Below are 22,677 nucleotides of genomic sequence, written 5' to 3'. Positions count from 1 at the left end.
TCGAATATCTCTACTCGCGACTATATCAACGTCCTATTATTATCACGCGAACGATATTCTCATTGATGACACGTCGAGAGAAAGATGTAACTAGCGTTAAATGAAAGACACCCTTTATGAAACTAACGGTACAATACATATCGCACGATAACTTAAGAAAATGGCTGGATCGAGATCTACTGGAACATAGAATTCTATTATACGACAAAAGGAGCTACGTACATGTCGCATTTAAAAAATTACGATCGACCTATATTTTGTCAAAGTTGAGTGTATTGTACAGTCCATGTTATTGTATCGTTGCTATATATTTATTGTTAAAAGAAAAATCGATCTCGAAACGATTAAAGCTCTGGACTATCTATTAGCCGCGGCTGCTTTATTAATTCACACAGCATTGGGAAATTACAAGAGCACGTGATTGATGCACGCGTAATGCACCGTAAAATTACACGTTTCGCGGGAACGATGTAATTTAACCGTTCACCGTGACGGCTAGTTGATCGGAGACGAGAGCAAAAACTCGAGGATGGACCGAAGCAAGGCATCTACCCGGTGAAAAGAAATTGAAAGTAGAAAAGGAAAAGAGAATGAGTCGTAAGATCGAGTGTAAACAGGGAATTACGTTATTAGTTGTAAATTACGGGGATTTGACATTTTATTGGCGGCTTAATGGAACGATAATGGGAGCCGTGGCCATTGGCAGACGTGCGATAAATTTTCAAGAAATACGATTCGTACACTGGTACGGTCGAATATAACGTTCCTGCAGAGAATAAAAAAGAATCAAGGCTGTGTTCGCGTGCATCGTAAAATGGCGGTGTTTCTGGACGACGAAAAGACGATTAATCCCCTCGTATTTTCAGGTCAGCATTCGTGACACTTTTACCGTTGGTCGTATCGTCCCTAAGGTGCGGTCGCTTTTCACGAAAGAAATAATTCAATAGGCTGTGTCTGACTGAGCAAGTCACTCATCTACTGTGCGTCGCATGACGGACGTATAGATGTACTTATATGCTAATGATCATTAGGCGTGCAAGTAGTTGTGTTAGAAATACTTGTGCATAGTTCACCCTTAACCTTTTCATCGTCAAATTATTTGTCTGCGAATTTTCCATTCTACTTATTGTATCGTGAATAGGCAGTGTTCGTAGATGCATCTTTGAATGGAATACAAATTATCTGTAATTTGTAATGTAACGCTACAAAGTGTTAAAACGTAAAATATATAAAATGTGAGATATGAAATTGCATCAGCAACGAGCAAATTCCGACCTATCTTAAACTTGCGAAGACTCGTCGAACGGAACGTTGCAATCAGCTCGTTAAGTCCCTATTTTACAAGGCGAACGTGTCTTGACGCTAGATAACGGGTATCAGACGTGCAACCATGTCACGTTTTACCAAACGTAATTAAACAGAAACAATCGACACGATCACGCCGAAGCCAGACAGAAGTGGTCATTTGACGTTCGTGACATTTCTTGCGTATATTATAGTTCCACGAATTCGTTAATAATGCCAGCTTGAAACTTGAAATTTCGAAATTTTTGATCGATAACGTTAGTTCGATCGTTTACAAAGGATTCGGGTGTAAATCAAACGTGTCAAAGTATTCGTAACTGATTTGCATTCGATGGAGATACCGAAGGTTTTCTCTGTTGATATCTGCATAAAGTCCAACCCGTGGCCAATTAACAAAGCGCTAAATTAAGCAATTCTCCTTCCAGAAATTCTTCTGTCTTTGTATCCGTGTTATCTCTTCATCTCTTCTCCTTTCCATCGACGAACGGCAGGTCTGACATTTCAAAATGATCTCAGCTTTCTCCCCTCTTACCCTTCTTTCTTTTTTTTTTTTTTTTTTGCTTGGGAAGAGGCACACGCATAACACGAGTCGCGCATATAAATTCGTATTTTTAGCGCTTTCGTTCAGCCTGCACAACGCAGACATGATGAAAGCAGAAGGCGAGAAAAGGACGAAGCGAGATCGGTGAAATGAGACAAATTCTCGTGGATGACCTCATATGCTTGATAGCGCCTGTGTCTCTCGTACGAGAGAGGGGGAATCGATCGAGCTTCCTTTTCCTTTTCGTACGAATCACCTTGTTCCTTTCCTTCACTTCGATTTCGTAAAATCGATGGAGATTGACGTAAACTGCGTAGTTAATGAGCCAATTCGTAGGTGTCCTTGAGAAGGAAGATAATCGACCTTTTTCTTTCGATTATATTAACTCTTCTCTGTCTTCCTCTCTTTTCTCTTACTAAAGTCCAATCCTTTCGACTCGACGATTCTTTTCTTCTTTTTTCGTTTTATTCTCTCTATTCTCTATGATTCTTTGTTTGAGTTCAATTTAGTAACACAGATGGGTATTCATGATGGAGTAAGAATTCTATTTCGTATACTAAATTATGTTTCATCCAACGAGGAAAATAATAGATAGTTTCCTCTATTTCTCGTTTTAGATCGTGGCCTCCATTCTCTTTACTTGACTCCAATCTCGTGAAATTGACGAAGGTTCCCGATCATCCGGTAATCCCAGTCCGTGTAACAGAAAATGCTTTTTGAAAAAGGGAAAATCGAGCAAGGCTGCTTTTTCCTCTCCTCGTCTCACCTTGTTCTCTTTTCCTGACTTGATTTCACAAGGCTCGAGCTTCTCATCACTCCGTCCAACTGCAATCTTGTGAACTTGTCCGTTTTCTTGATCCTTTCGAAGAAGGATGTCTGCTTCATCGATCACTTTGTCCCATTTTCCAGTCTCGCATCTACTCTAACAGCTTGAATCTTTGAAATACTTTGTCCGATACATATCATTCCCATCTCTATATAAAACGTATTCTATGCCGATTCTATTACGTCGTTTCGTACATTTTATCTTCTTTCGTATATTTTGCCTGGAGTTTTGCATCAAGTTAGAAAAAAACATTATGAATTTAATCATCGATGTATTTCTAATCTCTATCGTTGCTTCTAATTTAAAAGCTTAATTAAATCTACCAATTAGTTAAATAGAAACACAACATGGTTTTGATAGAAACGAATTAATAGTAAACTAAGGAAAATTCTATATCTCAGGGTTGATTTCGCGTAGCAAGCTACTGTTGGTCGATGAAAGGAATCATACATCCACTCTGTGTTTCCTGTTTGCAAAGGATATCGAATTCATCGCGACGTACAAACGATACCCGTGACGAATCTACGATTTCCTTTGGTTCATCAGCCGTGTATTTCTGCGTATTTTTATTACACCACGTTACTCTATATTTACACGGTTCTATGTCCCAGCAGATCATAAGGAATGAAACATAATATCCGAAGATAAAGAGTAACATTTCAATTTTGCCTCTTTTCTCTTATCACTTCGTCAGTCGCGCTTTTGTGTCACAGATAATTCTGGTATAGATAGCAATCGAAAATAATAACTATGAAGTATCGCATCGTATAATAGAAACATCAAGAAATATCGTACAACTTTCTCAGATTGTCTGGAAGCTTATAAAAGTAAAAGAATTAGACTTAAAGAAGAAAAAGAACAATTAATTAGAAACGGCAATCTAACGTTTGTTTTCGTCATATTAGCAAAAGAAATTCATGATCGTTGAAGCGTAATCGCAAGACGGTGGTTGAGATAACGAAGCAAGGCCTTGACATTCCCAGCGCGATAAGAGGATTGATCTATTATACAACTGAAACTGCAATGTATAAAACTTAACCTCCGCATCGTGATACGTTCCACGTCTATCGATGCTCAAACTCTTGAAAACGTTTCAAAAATACATTACAAAGAGATAAGCATCAAGGTGAAGTACGCCTAGTGATTCTTAACTTCCGTTTCTAGAGATGATTACCGTGGAAAATGGCTCGCGAGCTCGTTTCAGCAACAAGTTTACACAACGGGATAATAATGTTCACTGCAACGACTTTCCTAAACAGCCGCATTCGTAAGAACGTGAAAGCCTAACTTCCAATTATCGAATGCAACTGCACGCCATTTACTATGCATGCAGTTGCACACACGATGTGAGAGGTGTTCGAGGGTCGAAGTTTTGAGAGTTCCAGCCAATAACTCTTTCCATCAATTCGTCCCAACTATGATATTACGATTTTCGAAAGGTTTCGTCGATCAACGAAAGCAACAAAAACAATCAGGAGGAAATATTAAAAATCTGTTCTTTCAGTTTTCGATATTTTCCATTCTCGAACTATTAAAGTAAAAAATTAATTTTCAATAATCAAAAGAATCGGCTAAGAGAAACTAATTTATTATCAAAATGGTAACTTACTAGAGTAGAGAAAATATCAAATATCGTTTTCGTATAAATTTTCTATAGATTTCCATAATTCGAGAAATCTTATTCTTCCTGCAGTTTTCAATATTCGATTTGTAAAACATTATTTTCCCAAATAATTTTCCAGGCAACAGAATATTCTTCGTGGAAATAATACATTAAAAAATGAAACCATACGAAAGAATAGAATTTATGCCGGGTCATCGCGATCGCTCTCCGTTAAAAAAGAACGACCGTGTGTTTGTACGCGTGATTGTTTGTTAATTACTTCCTAATGAGAGTGCAGAGGGGATGAGGTAAGATCGCATGCCGCCAGCCGACCATGGTTGCTCGTCAAGCAAATTGGAGAAAATTCGTGGCGTGCGTGCCGACCATGCTTCGACCGCTGAAATCCTTGCCGAAGTTGTCTTTCTGCGATTAATCCTCGTATGAAATCGACGTTCGTCCTCGAATAGCCTGTAAACTCGCTCGTACGCCAGTCGATTGAGGTCGAGTAGTAAGGGGAACATTCGTTTTTTCTAACGAGATTCGCAAGGTTGAGACGACAGATAAAAAGAGAGAGAAAGAAGAAAACAGAGAAGCGAATCTCGAATCGCGTAATCGTTCCTCTATTTTCTTGAAACTAACAACGTGTTTGGAATAAAAGTATCACGACTATAAATAGAGAACACGAGGCTGGTAGTTTGCAACATCGCATGTTTACCGCATCGGTAATTTATTAAAGTCTCGAGTAAATGACGTTTAGGAGTCTGAGCAATGTCATCGACGCGACGTTATCGATCAGTTCCCTGCGACCACTACAATCTTTCAGTAGATTCGTTCGGTTCTTGGTCAGACATCGAAACTTTAGATAGACATAGTAATCATTTATAGGGCTTAAATTAAATTAAATTGAATTTAAGCGTTCAGTTCTGTTACGAGGTTTGGCATATCTCAAACGTTTTGAACGTTATCATAACTTCATTCTCAAGTATCGCATGATGCTAATTGTAAGCGTCTCGATCCAAAAAGCGATCTAGTTACGGCGTTAGCCTTGTAGTTACGACCTACAAGTATCGATTAAAACTTTTTATAAGAAAAAGAATATTCAGACCATCCATTAGAGGGTTGATTCTTCTAATTAGAGGGTTTCATTTTTATTACGTCAGTGTTTATTAAAATTGCAAATTGTGGTTCTTAAATTACTATGACTTAATAGAATAAATAGAATAAGAATGACGTCATTATTGACGTTACCTTCTACTTATTTTACTTCAAAGAAGTGGCAGGAATTTTGCTTTTATTTTTTGATGATATTCGCGTCCCTAGCACGACATTTTCAATGATCTAGGAACGAATATAGAATATAGAGATTGCAAGCTGTCATAATGGCTTAACCCTGTCCATCACGTGTCTCAGGGATAGGTAATCGCTTAACGGGAGGTACTTGGTCTATGTTTGGTCTAGTAACGAATACTCCATTCAATTTCCAAGATGTTGCGAGCTCATCGACGATAATTGCCAGGCGTTTCTGAATGGGAACGCACCTGCACGCCATGTGCGCGCAAAAATGGCACATCGCGAGTGTTACACCTAAAGTATTACGTTCTAAATATAAACTATCAAAGGCGCTACTGTCGAATATACGACGCTGTTTTAAATTACCGTGGCAAGCAAAAAAGAAATTGAGATTTCAAGCGACCAGGCGTTGGATCGTCTTTCGTACGAGTAAGCCAAAGTTTTCGTTTACTAAATATTATTTCGTTAATTCTTCCCTGATTTTTATTAATTTTTACCCCCACCATTTTCGGGATCTAACTTGGCGTCGGAGAAAAATCAGAGAAAGTAAAGAAATAATATTCGATTAACACGTTAAGTATCTGACACCTTTCGTCTTTTATTTTCCAATAACTCGAACAAAACGATCTATCTATCTCTATCTATTTCGACATCTATCGTTATCAAACCTATGGATCATCCACGATAATACGTGAATGTAAAATATCACTTGTACGACTTTGGATAAAAGAAAAAAAAGAAACGAAATCCGATTACCACGAAGCCTAGAGAAACACGTTGTTCGTAGCATCTTGGATCGAATTTGTCTTTCATTCGCGATTAAAGCCCCGTAATATGAACGCCGGCTCGCTAGCAGATTATCGATCGACCCAATTGGATTGGCAGGTTGCGCCGATTCCTCATCAGGAAGTCCTTCCCCCTTGTTAAATCGCGCGCTCTGCAATTTCGCGCTTCTCGTTCGCCCGGTTCGGACGACTAACCAGCCTGACTAGACGAACATAAAGTTAGCGGATCTAGCTACAGATAGAACGAGATGGTTGGTGTCTGTAGCAGGTAGACAAGATAGAACCGGTATCGAGAGAAACCGGACGGAAGCAGATAGATACGCCAGACACGATGAAAAGCAAAATAACGTGTTGTAATCTGTTTCCTTTATTTGAAGTATAGTTGGTAAATCGGTTATTCATTTTGTAAAGGGATAATAACCGTGACCCTGGGACGTAAAATATTTTCTATATGATTTTATATGGTGTATGATGTTTTATAGACGCTATAATCGTTAAAGAAAAGAACAATACCGTACAATACCGAGAGGAACAAATTGTTGCTGCCGTGACGCTTGTTACGGGTTTCAATACGATAAAAAGAAAAACAATGTAATCTACTATTCTTGATTTACCGTGTGATTCATGCAATTTCTATTCGACGATGGTAATCTTTAAAATTTGTATAGAGAAGGTGTCTATCTAGACTCGGATCGTTGGAATTATTAGTTCTCGAGTTGCTATTAGTTCTTACACTCTCGTGAGCTCTCGAGTTCTCTGTAAGCTCGAAGCAATAAATTTGGAATTTCGTAGATGGAATGTGAATTATATACGAATTGAACGTACGAACGAAGAAGCAGAATGACTCGCTTGAAGAAAATGTAAAGGTAACTTTGACGCCATCTTCGCGCCTTCGCCAAAAAAGATTCCAAGCAAATGTATATAATAATGCACGTCAGGCGCGATGATGAAAGATATCTCGATTAATTTTAGATATCTTCGATTGCATCCGTTACGATCGAAAGCGCGGATAAGGATTTGCGATAATTTCAACAGTAACAACGAATAGCCAAGAAAATTTGAGTAACAGAAATATGGAAAGTTTGCAGAATCTCCCCTTTCATTGAGCAACGTACGAAGAAGAGGAAGAAGGGGATCGTAAAACGAGAGAAGGGGAAGAAGAATCATAAAACGGAAGATTGCCTTAAAAACCAGACATGGAAGAAAGACGAGAACAGTCAAAATATGGCTGACAGAGAGAGAAAATATAGGACTGGGAAAGGTTGGAGAAGGAAAGACGGAGCAAAAGGTTCCAGACAAAGCGAGTACGCTCGGAGCGTAGCCTTGAACTGACGCCCAATAACGTCATCGTTTACTATTAATACGAGTTACTATATTACGTTTTATACGCAACACAATGCTACGTTCGATCGTGTCAGATTCTGAAACACACTGCCTCGACATGAATCCTAACAATCGTTACGCGCATTTTTCATCGCGGATGACAAACGATCGTTTGTTCTTCGACAGCGAACCTCGTCGCTTTTACGCAACTGTCGTTCATTCCGTTGGCCCAATTTATTACACCTGACTTAAGGTGTCTATCATGAAATCCAGCGTATCACGTTATCGAGCATTTTGTTATATCGATTTTACCTCTTCCAAGAATCGAGCATTTCATTTTCAGCTTTCTTCGTTTGCTTATTGCTTTCATTTAATGTTCCATGATTGGAAGACTTTCATTTGTTCCAAGTAGTCCATATACTTAATATTTCATTGATTACTCCCGCGGTTATCTTCTGAAGTACTATGCCACTGTGCTTGCTTTTCACTCCAATATCTTCGCTTCAAGTTCATGTATATTTAATTTTATTTACTATTTTAATTGCGTTATTTACATCTCTAAATAACGTACAGTCATAAATATAAATTCCATTTATGCGAATTGTATTTGTTGAAATTCATCGTATATTTATTTACCGTTGAAGTTTAAATTATTGCCCGATTAGTCCGACTACATTACAAACCGTAGGCAGAACTCCAGCGATTGTAAAAGATTCTCAAAAACAGACTTGTTTTCCTCCACGTTCTTTTCCTCCATTCTTCCTACGAAATTCGTATGTCAGGACTCGGCAGTCGTACAACGATGATCGTTTGTCAGCGTAATATCGTAGATGCTGACGCAACATATTTTTTCTTTTTAAAACGCTTAGTCGAGTGAGCCACGCGATACCTCTGAATTCCAACAAGAGACGAGACTGAGATTCCGATTATTCGAAGGCCGATTCGATGAATGTCCGATTCGTACGTTGGCCAACGCGACGTGACGTAAGGATTTAATAAGTTAGGGGACCAGAGAACCACGGGAGACCTTGACCTCACTCTCACCGTCGTTCTTTTCTTAACGTGGCCGCTGTTCGCGTTATCTGACCGCCTACGATTCCATTCCATCCTGCTGATCAAGGAAGACTATGTTCAATTAAATCGAACACTGTCCCGCTGTTTTCACGCTCTCTGTACTTCTGCCACGTGCAAATATCGCCGACTATTTATACTATATTAGCTCGACGAGGAAAATTTTGTTCTTCACCGAAGGCTGAACCCGATAAGGAGATAATTGCTATTAAGCTCGCATTGCTGTAATTCTTTATTTTATTGATTTTAAACATTTATTTTAAATAACGCATGGATAACATTAAAAAGATCTTTAATGGATGTAGAAACCTTCGGACACCTTATGAAAAGATCATCTCCGTTAGCAAATAAATATATCGCATATAGTTATATCGCGTACTTTATTTCAACAATAATTTTTTAATTTCAATAAGTTTTTCTTAATGTGTCATTTATAAAACGGAAAGTTTTAAAAGCGACTGCGTATCACGGAAAGTTTGAAAATATTCAATCGCTTTCATATAAAATTTCGAATATTTTCTGTTGGATAAAGAATGGTTTGAAAGATGACTATGCAGGTTATAACAATCTGTTTCGCCGAATATGATAGCATGTAGTTGGGAGTGAAGTCAGCGAAACCTAAATGAAAATGTCGACGAGTGTGAATTAAAGAAGAGTAGACGGCCAAGAAAGTTGTAAAAAAGTAATTTAGCATGCCTGAATGTTCTGCTTGAGAAAAACGAAGAAAAAGTAGAGCGAAGTTATCAGGAAAGTTTAGACGCAAGGTGTTTAGTAGCCGAATCAAACGTGAATAAGCAAAGCAAAGTTACCGAAAATTTAAAGAGACACGGATACATTTTGGCACCGATACCAGCAAACGTTAGTCGCGATAGTCACCATACGCGAATCGTTTTCTGGTTGATCGAGAAACAGGGCAACGAACCGGTCTATTCCTCACGAATGCAAATAAAACGAAGCTTGTTAGGTCAAGATAACGACTAGCGTCTCGTAAACGGAGCACAACCAATCAATGGCTATTCGATACCGCGACCGCAAACATTTTGTGGTTTTTTAATATTCAACCTCTGTACGGGATCTCAAATTTTACTTCGAATCGTCAGAACGATGTTTCGCTAGTTTTATTAATTTCGTTGATATCGATTGGCATTTGTGCCAGCAGCATTGTCAAAACCACCGATTCGTATTTTTTCATAGAAATTTTATAGATATAAATTTTATGGGATTTTTCAATCGTTAACGATTTCATGAAATTGAAAAGATGTATTTGGTAGATACGATCTTTTCTGAAATATATAGCAAAGAGTTCTTTTTCTCGCGTATTTACCATTTTGATTTGGACAAAACCAATTTGAATAAATTTTATACTTTAGTAGTTCAGTAGTTTCACTAGTTTTATTAATTTCGTTGATATCGATTGGCATTTGTGCCAGCAGCATTGTCAAAACCACCGATTCGTATTTTTTCATAGAAATTTTATAGATATAAATTTTATGGGATTTTTCAATCGTTAACGATTTCATGAAATTAAAAAGATGTATTTGGTAGATACGATCTTTTCTGAAATATATAGCAAAGAGTTCTTTTTCTCGCGTATTTACCATTTTGATTTGGACAAAACCAATTTGAATAAATTTTATACTTTAGTAGTTCAGTAGTTTCACTAGTTTTATTAATTTCGTTGATATCGATTGGCATTTGTACCAGCAGCATTGTCAAAACCACCGATTCGTATTTCTTCATAGAAATTTTATAGATATAAATTTTATGGGATTTTTCAATCGTTAACGATTTCATGAAATTAAAAAGATGTATTTGGTAGATACGATCTTTTCTAAAATATATAGCGAAGAGTTCTTTTTCTCGCGTATTTACCATTTTGATTTGGACATAACCAATTTGAATAAATTTTATACTTTAGTAGTGTAGTTTTAATGTTTGAATCGCAGAAATCTTATTCTTTACCTGTCGTTTTAAAAGAAGTTCTTTGGACACTTTGTTCGAATAATGAATATATAGTGTGGGAAAATTACAGCGAAATAGCTTGTATTGTTCTATTCTACATATTACGTATTTTGAATACCGGCGATGTCGACCGTGGCCATGAAAATATCGTCGACTTGTCGACAACCGATCTTTCCGGTTTATCCCACGTAGTGCAAAGTGTTGAGCGTGGGCAATGCGATTATCGAGCGTAAACCGCAAATTAACGTTATCGATCAACGATGACAATCGGGAAACACAGAAGATAAAGATTCACGCGACATGAAGCCCGGTACAGACGTAATTTCTAAAACATTTACCCAGCAATTCAGATAAAAAATGTAAATCTATCAAATTTCTGTAAAGAATAAAAAATTCATTATATAGACAAATCCAGTAGTTTCAATACGCAAATATAAATTTTCCAAATTGCAAAAAATCGCATCACTGCAAAATGGCAACGATGTATCAGAACTTGTTCGTTACATCGAGTTTCAAACGACTGGTTTAACCAGGTCTGACCCTTATGACTGCGTTCCGCGTTATCTATTTTAGACGTAAAACCAGTTAAGAACGTCTTTGCCTTATCTAATCCTCGCTGATTATTTCAAGTTCTTGCGACGACGAGGACTCGTCCTCGTTCCGTGTTCGCCACGATTTCGTAAGAGTCGATCCGGTTGGTCGCGAACGTGTGTCGCCACCAAGAAAAGTACCACGAGGTCCCCATGAGGGAATTGCTAATATGGTACTTAACGGCCGCGAATAACTTATTGATCGCTGGGAAAGCCAGGTTCTTCGTCCGCGTCCCTTCCTTTCTGTTAAGCGAGAAACTCCGACGTAATTTGAAAACGGGGCAGAAAATGGAAATTAGAAACTGAACGACTGGAATCTTATTTTTCATGTTGAAATATCGGTTGAAATAAATAATACGCTTAATTGGAAATTTTGATTACGTGGCATTATCTAAAACGATGAACAGTAAGAAAATGTTCTTCAAGGGGAATAATGCAAATTTGAGATAATACGAAGTAAACTGATTTCAATGGGATTCAGCGGGTATTATGGTAACATTGATCCATTTCCGTAGGTGTTATGGTATCACAGTAACATCGATTGGTATTATGCAATTTATCAGGTAAATATTATCTAACGCGAGCCACAATGAATTCTTCGCGTTTGGAAGTACCTTTAAGAAAGACACCAGAAAATGTAGCTTTATGAAAGAGATTCAAATTGAATTAGATTTGGATTAAGCATTGTATTTTCATTACAAAAATTGAGTTTGGATTAGTATCGAATTAAGTTCGAATTAAAATAGTCGAGTACGTGGTAAAAGTTTATATTCATTTAGGGGTGAGTCGCGTATATTGGTTACAAAAATTTAATTTGGCTTAAGATCGTTTCGTGTTGTAGTTGAGCTACCATATGTATCTTGATAATTAGGATTTAACTTAAATTGATAAACTACATATAGAAACGCGTGTCTTGTTGACAACTTGGTTCGAGTCAGATGCGAATTAAACCGATTTCATACATACAAAGGCCAGATAAAATTCGATGGAATAAAGTTGTAACAAGATTCGTTGATTTTTATTGCCCCACGCCTGGTAACTGTCGATTGTCAACGTAAGAAAGAATAAAAAGGACCTAGGGCGTCCTTTCAGACTGATGAGTAATGAATCGTCATCGTGTGTCGTCGGTGAATCTAGGTCAATGCGTAATTTTATTTTAATTTCCACGACGGGCGATCGATCATCGTCACCGGAAGGTATCAACCGTAGCGTTCAACTATCGGAGAACCGACAAAACCCATTTAAGTGTAAATAGATCGATCGTGGACCTCGAAGAAGTCGTTGATCAATTGAATCAACGGCCAATTAAACGAAGGATAATTTATCGAATAATAAGATAAAATGAAGAACAAATGACGGATAATTATACTAGGAATGTGTAAGAAAATATAAGAACCTTGATCTTTATACGTTTATATCCTTTTAAGGTATCTTATCATCTTTTTCTCATTGTTACTATTATCTGATGCAACGTTCCTAGTATTGACCGGTGCTAACACTGAGCTAGACAAAGTCGGAGTTCTTTCCAGTCGCGACAGTGGCTCGTAAAGTTGGTGAGAGGCGGTGGAAGTTGTTCTTCCACCGAATCAAAGCGATTCGCGAGAGTTGTTGCGAAGAAACTCGAAAACACATCTAGCATGAGTTCCATTATTGCAACAATTTGCATTGTATAAATCATAATGACACGTCATATTTAACGGAACAGAGAATCACAGAGTTACGTAAATTCGATAAGAGCCCCTGTTTTCGTTTCTCTAGAACGTGCGTAATATCACGATATTTGGAATGATTCCGCTATCCTTGACCTTATACTAAGAAAATTAATTTTTACTTTGTTCACGACTAATTTAAGACAAGAATTAATTTAATTCTAGAATCAGCGTCTACTAAATCGGTATCTGTCGAATACTTTTCATTATATCAGGAATATCTTCCTTCCATGATATAATCCTGATGCAAATTGTTTAAAGATTCTTCTTATAGTAACTGGAATTCCAAATATATACCTAATTCTTACAAGAACTATGAAAAGCTTCCTCTATTCGAAAATAATTACAAGATGTAAGAAAATCATTAGAAGGTTAAAGACCAATATCCAATCGCATCCGAAATCAAACACACCCTGAAGGTGTGTGAACACCGGCAACACCCTCTTTCCCGATCGGAGTCAGCAAGAACAAAGAGTGGATCGAAGAAACGAAATGAATACCTTTAATCTCGGCGATGTGTGCATCGTACTCGCTCTTACTGCGCACATATTCGATCCTGGTGGCGACGTTCTGGAAACTCTGAGTACGATATTCCGCGTACCACTCGGACGGCGTTCGATCGTCCAGGCCCAGATGATGCTGAGGGCTACTGCCCTTCCTATGCGACAAACTCTCTTCGGATGGAAATCTGGTGAACGACGTGACCGAGCTGGATTTACTTTCATAATTCGGAGCACCGTGGCTATGACTCTGATAAGCCGAGTCCTCGAGGGCGTGTTCCTCGCTCGGTGTTCTGCTCGATTCCGCGAGTAAACCTCGTTGTTGCGAGCTAGACACACCGCTGCCGATCTCTTTCACGCTCTTTCGCACCGTGATCTTCTCAAATTTTACCACCTTCGAACCGTTCAATTCACCTTCTTCCACCAATCGTTCGAAGCTCTCCTCGAACGACGAATCGCTGGTTCTGGAGGATGGTCGCGAAGAAGGTCCGGACGAAGGTCTGGGATTCGTCGGCGATCTAAATTGTCCGGCATTTCGTCTAGCCTCTTTATCCTCGAACAGCTCGATGAAGAAATTGACCCTATCGCGTAGACGGCCTCCACGTGGCGTACTCGGGCTGCTAGGGCTACCCCGGCTGCCGGCTGGACTCGCGCTCTTCGGTGGTGTATGTGACATGACTCGTCACCTAGCTAACCACCACCGTGTATCAAAGAGCTTTCTCGCCGATGATGTTCATGCGAGTATGTTCCCTCTACGGGCTAGCCAGCCCGAAAATTCATCGTGACGCGCGAGCACCGGCCTCGTACGTTTCCGGTTTCTGCTCGTTTCACGGTCGAGCTGCGCTTCTGGACACCTGTTCTCCGCACACCACACCCTGCTACGCGCACCACCACGTATGTACATCGGCAGCACCCGCTGCGCCTCCCGTCTTCGACGTCTCGCCGGTCAAAGCGAAAAACTTCACTGTGACACCTTTTCTCCTATTTTCTTTCTTTTTCGTTTTGTCTTAGTGGCGCGTGGCCACGCTCGTGTTTCCCACACGATCTTCTCCGTTCCACCGAAACGGATTCAATGATACTTACAAATGATCGTTACCTAGCTGTTGTTACCTCGTATACACGAAGAACGACACACGCGCGCATATCTGCCTGTTCACGGCGACTGTCTGATGTGCGATACGCGTCTATCGCTCACGGAATGCACTCCGGCCGCGCACCACGGCCGCCGGTTCGATATTGGTGCCTCTCGCTGGTCCCGACCTCTCGCCGGGTCCCCACCTCGTTTCGTCGTGCTGTGTGCCCTCCGTGCCCTCCTATACCCCCAGTCGTAACATTCTCCCTGCCTACGTTCCGCATTGCACGCTCACGAGGACATCCACCACGACCACCGACTCTACCGACGCCACGGCCGCGACGTCCACCAGAGGAGGAGATCGCGCACGATGACGAGGTCCATGACGATGCCACGAACCCATGCGCCACAAACCGACGCGTCGTCGTCGACGCCCTACCGACTTCTCTTCCTCTTCCTCCTTTCCTCTCTCGCGTTGTTCGCCCTCTCTCGTCTAACCTTCCTGATGCCAACGTCGATCGATGCTTTTATCCTGCGTCCTTCTCCTCCGCAGCCAGTTAAATGTCACTTCTCGCGCCACCGTTTGAACGTATTCTTTGACAGAGTCCTGGTATCCTCGGTATTCCGCGTGTGACACGCATCGGCATACGTTTTTCGATCTTTGTATCGGGCGAGCCCCTTGAAAACATTGCGACCGCTGGGAATTGCGGTAGGTCTCAGAGTGGGAAACAAAGTCGAGTGGTTTGAGGTACGAAGAGGAAGTTTCTGCGTTAGGCATTCGACCTAGTCCTGTCTGATAACTTTCGTTGTAAATGTATCGGGTGACTGTTAAGAAATTATCTCTAATTAAGCAATATTTTTAATATATTGCTAATATTTTAATAATAGCAAAAGGAAGACGAGACAAAGTGAAATATCGTTTATACGTATGCTACTAATAGCGTTCATTTATGATTATTTTAATAGATACGTTGAAAGAATTTATTCAGTTAGTCGATGGTGAAGTAAAATACTTTTAACGAGAAAACTTTGAAATATTTTACAGTGTAGAATATTTACATTATAAATTTCAGAGGATAAAAGTATACAGGACAAATTTACGCAAGGTAACGACACAATTTTCACATCCTACACTTTACAAAATCGGACCAAGTTCTATCACTTGGTATTTTGAAACAATGGTTCCACTGTTTCGAAACAATTGCCATTCACAATGTCGACAGCTACTCTTCCTCTCAGAAAGCTTTTAACACTTTGTAACAGAATTTACAACGAGACTAGGTATACGTTTAATCTTTGATTGGTATGACGATGAAGAGAGAAAAAGGACAAGTGACGTAACCGTGGGAACTTATGGAAGAGAGTGGTCGTCCCTCGAGGCATAAAGAGATTTTAATTACACGTATATTCTTATAAAAACCTAGTTATACTTTTTATGAAAAAAGGTTCCTCGTTTCAAGTACTCGGTTCTTACTGTCGATGAACGGAAAGAGGTTTGTAATTAATCTAATAAGCAGACCTAAATTATTTAGATACACTGTGTCAACGAATAGTTTAATTAAATGGTCATCGATAATGAGCGGATGCTTTGTACGTGCTGTCACTTGCCAAGAAGCTGTTGGCACTTTTGCAAGGGACTATCGGTGAGTGTCGTTCGCGAAACATTGAAGCAGCACTCCGATGCTATTAACGAATCGCAACAAGAGGTCCACGATTCTATTTCCTTCGGTGACGAGGCGTGCGACAGACAATTTACATTGACTCTTTTTTTATTTTCAGATAAACGAGCAAAGCTGAATTACTGACAGCGAGAGAGTCACGTTTTTCCAAAGGAAATCGACGGAGCGCCTACGCGATGCTAACTGTTTCGAGAATATCATCGACCCATATCAAAATTTTGGAAGAACAGAAATCAGAAAAGTAATAAATATTCGAGGACATACATCGCTATAACCGAGAATAACATGTTTTATCGATAATCCGATTCGAACCGGTTTCTCTTTCGCGTCTCTATTAATCCACAATTATATCTGTGATATCTACTGATATAAAATGAACGTGTCGTAAAGTTTATATATAGAAAACGACGTAAGAATTCATAGAACTTCAGAGAGTTTAGCTGATCATGGAACTAGTTCGCTCGACAAAACCTCATAAAGAACGAGCGATATCGTTGGTAGAATGTCGTAAGAAATGTATTACGCGTCTTATCGATAGTTCATACTGTTCTACGAAACACCGACGCGTTATCCACATGTCATTGTTGCGTAACGTACGTGATAATCGTAACTAATAAACAAAACAGCAGGAATCGCAGTCTCTGGCTAATGCTTTACGAGCTTGTCGTATCGTTTCGATTTGTTTCATGACACGTGTTTGCACGATTCTCGTCTTTTTATCTCAATTATATCCATTCGATACAACGCAGACGCTGTAAAAATTTACATTCTGCCACATACTCGCGTTTCAAATTTTTTAATATTATTTATTCTCTCCTCGATGTTGGAATTGTTTTTCGTGTTTAAACTATTCAGCTTAATTGTTGCCTGAAATACGTGCTTATCAGCAAGTAACATCGGTACTTCGTATCTTAAGCCGTTATACAGGCTACGTTAAGCTGGAACATTTTAATTTATTATAAAACAATTGTTGAGCAATGTATTAATGAACGATTTAATTTGAGGAACATTTTTTCAAAACACGTATCTGTAATTACGAGAGTCGTTTGCGATTACTATTTAATTGTGTATCAAACACTTTCTTAACAAGTATTGGCAGATTATATCGTTTTATCGGTAACAAACAAACGTCTGTTTGATAAGAGAACGCGTACATGTAAACATAAAGAACATATCGTTGATAAACTTTCTTCATTCCGCAGGTTGTGTCAGAAATAGCTACGCTGACTAATGGACGAACTAGACGCAAGTCGGAATACAAATTAGGAGACTACGCATATGCTTCGTTTAAACATATGGCTACGAATACTATGACATGGCCTACTACAGGGCGTTTCAGAAGAAATTACTCTGACAGAGTGTAAGTTACCCACTAGTATACGTAAAATCGAATAAAATAGTCCATTATACGCGTAAACATACAAAATTTAACAAAATCGTAAACTTTTTTATGACAATCGTAAAATTGCGGACAAGAAAATATCGTCTAAAAATTAAGATCTATGCTTACGAACCAAAAAACTGTCTGCTTCAAAACTTAGATAAATAAAAAATAATTCAAAGCTACGATTAAAAATTAACTCACTGCTTAACCAACGTAAACGTATTCCAAAATAAACTGACCCAAACTGAAATAAATTGATAAACAGACCAATACAATGCGTCACTGCTACGTAATATCGTCCAAACATCGCGTGCCAACATAAGACGAGAGTGTAGATTTCATTCACAAATCATCAAAGCGCACTGAAACAAATGTTTCTGACGAAATCATCCAGAGTACCGCTCTATCGCAAATTTACCATTTGCCAAATGATAGATTTTTGGAATCTTCCGATCGATCTGAATTTTGAGACAGAAAAATGTCAGTAGTAGCAATCATGAACAACCCGCGGCAGGTGCTTCGTCACACTTATAAATAGGCTGGACATCGTCGTCTATTCCTCCTACACAGTTCAACGTAGAAGTATGCAGATCGCACGCGTACAGGGGCACCTGTGCGTGAACGATCAATAATGACTGATCCATAACCTTTGTACGATGAATTTCATGCATCTAGCGTGTTCCAAAAGAGTTTGTACGCAAACCAATTCATATGCAAATTGCATTCTTGCCAATTTTTTGCGGTAGGTCCGGCACGTGGTTCGAAATAAGCGAGTTAAAAAAAAATTTCATGTTCCAGAAGATTAACACTGGGTTTTTTAATGTCCCAGAGCAATTTTTATTGCAAAGTACTCGTAATATTCCAGTAACTCGTAAATCTCAGAACTCATCTAAGATCGATAGTTTATAATATTATAATAATTTATAATATTTCTACGTTGAGATTTTGTGGAAACTTACTGACTCTTGAGATGACTTTGAATTCGGTAGTCGATTTTCCCGATATTTAATACCCTAATATTTTCCTATTTTAGTGTTTTATTAATCTGCTATTTCCATTTCTTTTACGCTGCAGTGCGGTAAACTTAACTAACTCAACTTAATCGATTGCCAGACACAAGCGTGGTTTCGTTAAAAACGATACAGTCGATGATATAACTAAGCAGTGATTATTCGAACATTTCTTAGAAGCTCATTAAATTCATATATTCAACGCGCGCATAAATTTTATGCATCTTTCGTAAACGTTGGCAATGTATCCATCGTGTTTCGAGTTTAGAATCGTTTTAGAGACAGACGAAAAATGATAACACGTGTAAACGAATATTTCCAACTTCATAAAACGTGCGGCTTACTTGTTCCACGCACTTATCCAACAAAAACAGCCACAAAAGGATAGCGCATCATATGGTGGAATACGCGACTCCATTTGCGCAAGATGCAATAATAAACACTGGAATTGTTCGAATGAATTAGCGGTTTCCCGATAATTATTGTATTTACAATTTAAACCGCAAGTTTCTCGCGTGATCCGCAATAACAAGTTCTTTATACCGCAATATAAATATTATTTGCGATGAAAGAAATGTGGATTATCAATAATTCTTAATCAATTTTATAAATTTCACCTTCCACGAGCGTTTCTCAAGGGTAGTAAATAATCCATAAAGTTTCTCAATTGGCAATGGAATGTTCATTGATTTCGTGCTTGCCAAAAATATCGCTGAACATCGGCATTGGAACATCGGTTTTTCGTTAGATCATTGTCAATGTCTATCTTGAACGTTACGTCGCACAGAAGTAACGTTTCTTAGAGATAGCTGCCAATAAAAACGAATTTTCGTCGACGTGTTCCGAAGCATTTAATCTTAATCTAGCATTCGTATCGTTTTGTAGGAAACTTAATTTTTATAAAATTTTTATAAAAACTGTCTCGTCCAATGAAAAATTTCACACGCCATAATTCTTCAAAATTCATTGCTTATACACAGCTACGTGATTAATACTAATTATTACTCGTAATTTATTATTTTTAATTATCATCTTAAATTTATCAAATAAGAAAAGAGATAAATTTGCCATCGTCAGGAATTATCATTAAGAACCGCGTAAAAACGTGCAAATATGTACACTGTTGCTAAGAAATACTCACTTTGAAGCTGTTGTATCGTAGCCTGATACTCGGCAAGCTTCTCATCCACGTAATCTTGACTTTGGTTTGCTATTATCTCCGCGGTACTGGGTCCGCTAGACTCTTCTTCCGTTTGCGAGTGATCCAATGGCACTCCAACATATTCGTATTCGCCGGGTCTGTACGTTCCAATCATGTATTCTGGTGGTCCACTGACTAAGGGCGGTGTTGCGCCACTTTCCAACGAACTCTGTTAAAACGCACCAAAAAATGAGAACAGGGAAATATATGTACGTTACTTTATTACAAATACTGCTAATAAAATATAACAAACTTTTATACGACAGATGTTCCAATTTTAAATTAAACTTTTCTTAACAACATTACAAATTGCCAAAATGAGAGGAAGATTAAAATATAAAAATTCGAGGGTGGTTTTCTAATACTTTCTCATTTTTTCCCATCCCTTGTCGTTCTTCCCCTCATCTTTTATTCCTTTTCATTTCTTTCCTCTTTCCTTGTTCTTCGGGCGATAAGCAGATAATAGAATAATTCAGAAAAAATCATTTTCTACTTCCAATAAATTACCACATAATTATTTTACAATACACTGTGCCGTACATCTACTATGCATGCTCCCATACGTATTACTTTTCTTTTTAATGCCTAATTTAAATTATATGTAAGTCACGTATCTCGTTATTTTATCATCTTCCATTTCCACGTATTGCCACACGATCCATATTCATCTTCCCTGTTCATCCCCTCTACTCGAACGTGAGAAACAGCGAAACAAACAATAGCGAGGTGCACAACAATGTTCGCGAATCTTTATCCAAAGAATATACGTAAATTCTGCCATGTTAGCGGTGCATTCACACCTGGCGCGCGTTTGAGAAAACCGGTCGTTGGAACTCGCCGCGGCCTACATTTTATTTAGGTGTTCCTATTTCGTCGTGTTGCCTCGGCCAGTCAGACAGGCGTTCGCGTGGGCGTGAAAAACGAACGGTACACGTGGCGAATTTTCACTGTGAAGCAGCCCGGATCTTCTTCGATACGCCTGGATGTTTCTTTGAGAAGCATTCGTAATGTAGGAAAACAAATAACGATACACATTTAAAAAATCCAACAACTACAATCGCATTCGCGTTAATGTATATATATTCGGACACCCTGTAGAACGAAATAATCTATTTAAAATTGGAACGAACGATTTGATTTTTTTATCGAGGAGTCATAATGATTAATTTACTGGATGACGCGTAAACAAAATTTGAGAAAATTGCAATTGGTCGGAATGGCGAAAAAAATAGTGAAGATCGCTTTTTTACAACTTTTTTATCCGAGTCTACAACAAAAATTTAAACGATACATGTTGTAATTTTGTTTTGTAATAATGTTGTTTAATAATGTTTAAATACATGTTGAAAATTAACCAACCTACCAACCAACCGCTTGAAACTTGTGCAATTTTATTTGTTAAACGAGTTTTCAAAGTTGATAAAATTGTAAAATGAAAGGACGAGTTAGAAAAGGCATTTCACCTGTCACGAAAGAACATCTATTCTCGAGACTAAGATCCCTCGAGAAATGCCGGACTTCTCTTTCTCGAGGAAGTTGACACGTGTTTCGTGCCGTCAGTATGATTTAACATGCAACGTTTCCTGTTTCGCCGACAATTTTGTACGGTGGTCTGTGTTTAGAACTAGCTGGTTAGCAGCTATCTATATGTTAACTGATCGGTACTGCCTATCCCAATGACTAATGGATCCAAGAATACCGTAAATTTCACTGCTTTACTTTTCACGGAATCTCACGTTTCGACGATTGTTCTCGATTGTACATTACTCGGCATTACCTCGCAGCATGTTATTCAACCAGAATACTAGCGAGAGTACCGAAAATACCAAGAACAGTATTTCCCCTGTTACGCACTAAATTCAAGATCGGTTCTGAACATTTTGAATGCCTAAAGGAAATTATTTTGATTCTTTTAACAACTTTTAATTAATTAACAACTATAATTCTTTTAATCAATTATTTTAATCAAAAAATTAATAAGGAAAAAATTTAGCAATTGCATGAATTTTTTATTAAGCTGGTTAACTGATAATATGTAATACCCATGGTAAAGAAATTAAAAAATAATTGATTAAATTAATTTAATTATTTTTAATTTAATTATTTAATTTAATTATTTTCAAGAATTAAATTCCACCTAAAATCTTCTATATTACACGATCGATTTCATAACCAATTTCCATCCAAATTCTCAGTACCACGAAATAAACTCTATTATCAATTCTCAATAGGCATTCAGTAAAGATTTCACGCAATAAATCCCACTAACGATATCCCAAAAATCGGGTTCAATCTAAAATTCCCAGCATCGATAAATCCCATTATCGATTCCCAATTCCACAAAAGTCAATTTCCATTTAAACTTTTTAATGTGAGTAAATTTCATGAACGATTCCTGATTGTCGATAAATCCGATTTTGATACGGAATACTATTATCGCTCGTGGCACCATTTCAAAAAACAACGTACCTGCATCGGTATAAAAGGTCTAGGCGCTTGACTTCCTACTGGAATCGGTGAAGGCCACCTGGGTCTAGGGCACTGTATGTATCCTGTGGGCGATCCAAAAACAGGCGACATTCCAGGAGAAATCGGCATTCCAATCGGCACTGGGCTCATCGGGTGCCTCATTCCAGTATACGTCAAGGGCGACGCAGGATGAGCATGATGAACCGGGGTAGGTGGTCCTCGAGCTCGCTGAGGATGCGGCGAGCCCGTGGGACTGTAAGGAGAAGGAGGTCTGTACTGGCCAGACACGTTCGGTCTGGGTGTCCAGCTACCCCCTGGTCCGGGTTTTCCATGGGGTTTCGACGGCGGCTGCGACAT

At 38.6% G+C, this 22,677-nt stretch overlaps 2 protein-coding genes and 1 long non-coding RNA gene across 5 annotated transcripts in view; 1 reads left to right on the top strand and 2 right to left on the bottom strand.

Annotated features, from left to right (window-relative positions):
- The window catches only part of LOC132910355 (muscle-specific protein 300 kDa), an 81,054-nt gene extending 66,287 nt beyond the window's left edge, over positions 1-14,767 (bottom strand). For 2 of the 3 annotated variants that reach the window (XM_060965999.1, XM_060966001.1), the window contains exon 1: positions 13,506-14,767. In XM_060965999.1, coding sequence (XP_060821982.1) covers positions 13,506-14,181 — 676 coding nt within the window. In that variant the 5' untranslated portion in view covers positions 14,182-14,767. The remainder of the gene's footprint in view (positions 1-13,505) is intronic. The other variant, XM_060965998.1, reaches the window with a different exon arrangement.
- A 194-nt stretch (positions 14,768-14,961) lies between these two features.
- On the top strand, positions 14,962-20,860 carry LOC132910357 (uncharacterized). The gene is made up of 2 exons (XR_009658757.1): positions 14,962-16,497; positions 17,459-20,860. It is a non-coding gene; the product is annotated as an uncharacterized LOC132910357 (long non-coding RNA).
- A 1,157-nt stretch (positions 20,861-22,017) lies between these two features.
- On the bottom strand, positions 22,018-22,677 carry LOC132910547 (proline-rich protein 2-like). The gene is made up of 2 exons (XM_060966321.1): positions 22,321-22,677; positions 22,018-22,062 (listed from the first exon to the last, which is right to left on the bottom strand). The coding sequence occupies exons 1-2, from the start codon at positions 22,675-22,677 to the stop codon at positions 22,018-22,020; spliced, it is 402 nt and encodes a 133-aa protein (XP_060822304.1).

Source organism: Bombus pascuorum, chromosome 9 (assembly GCF_905332965.1).
Source record: "Bombus pascuorum chromosome 9, iyBomPasc1.1, whole genome shotgun sequence".
NCBI lineage: Eukaryota > Metazoa > Arthropoda > Insecta > Hymenoptera > Apidae > Bombus > Bombus pascuorum.
This window is presented reverse-complemented; position numbering and strand designations above follow the sequence as displayed.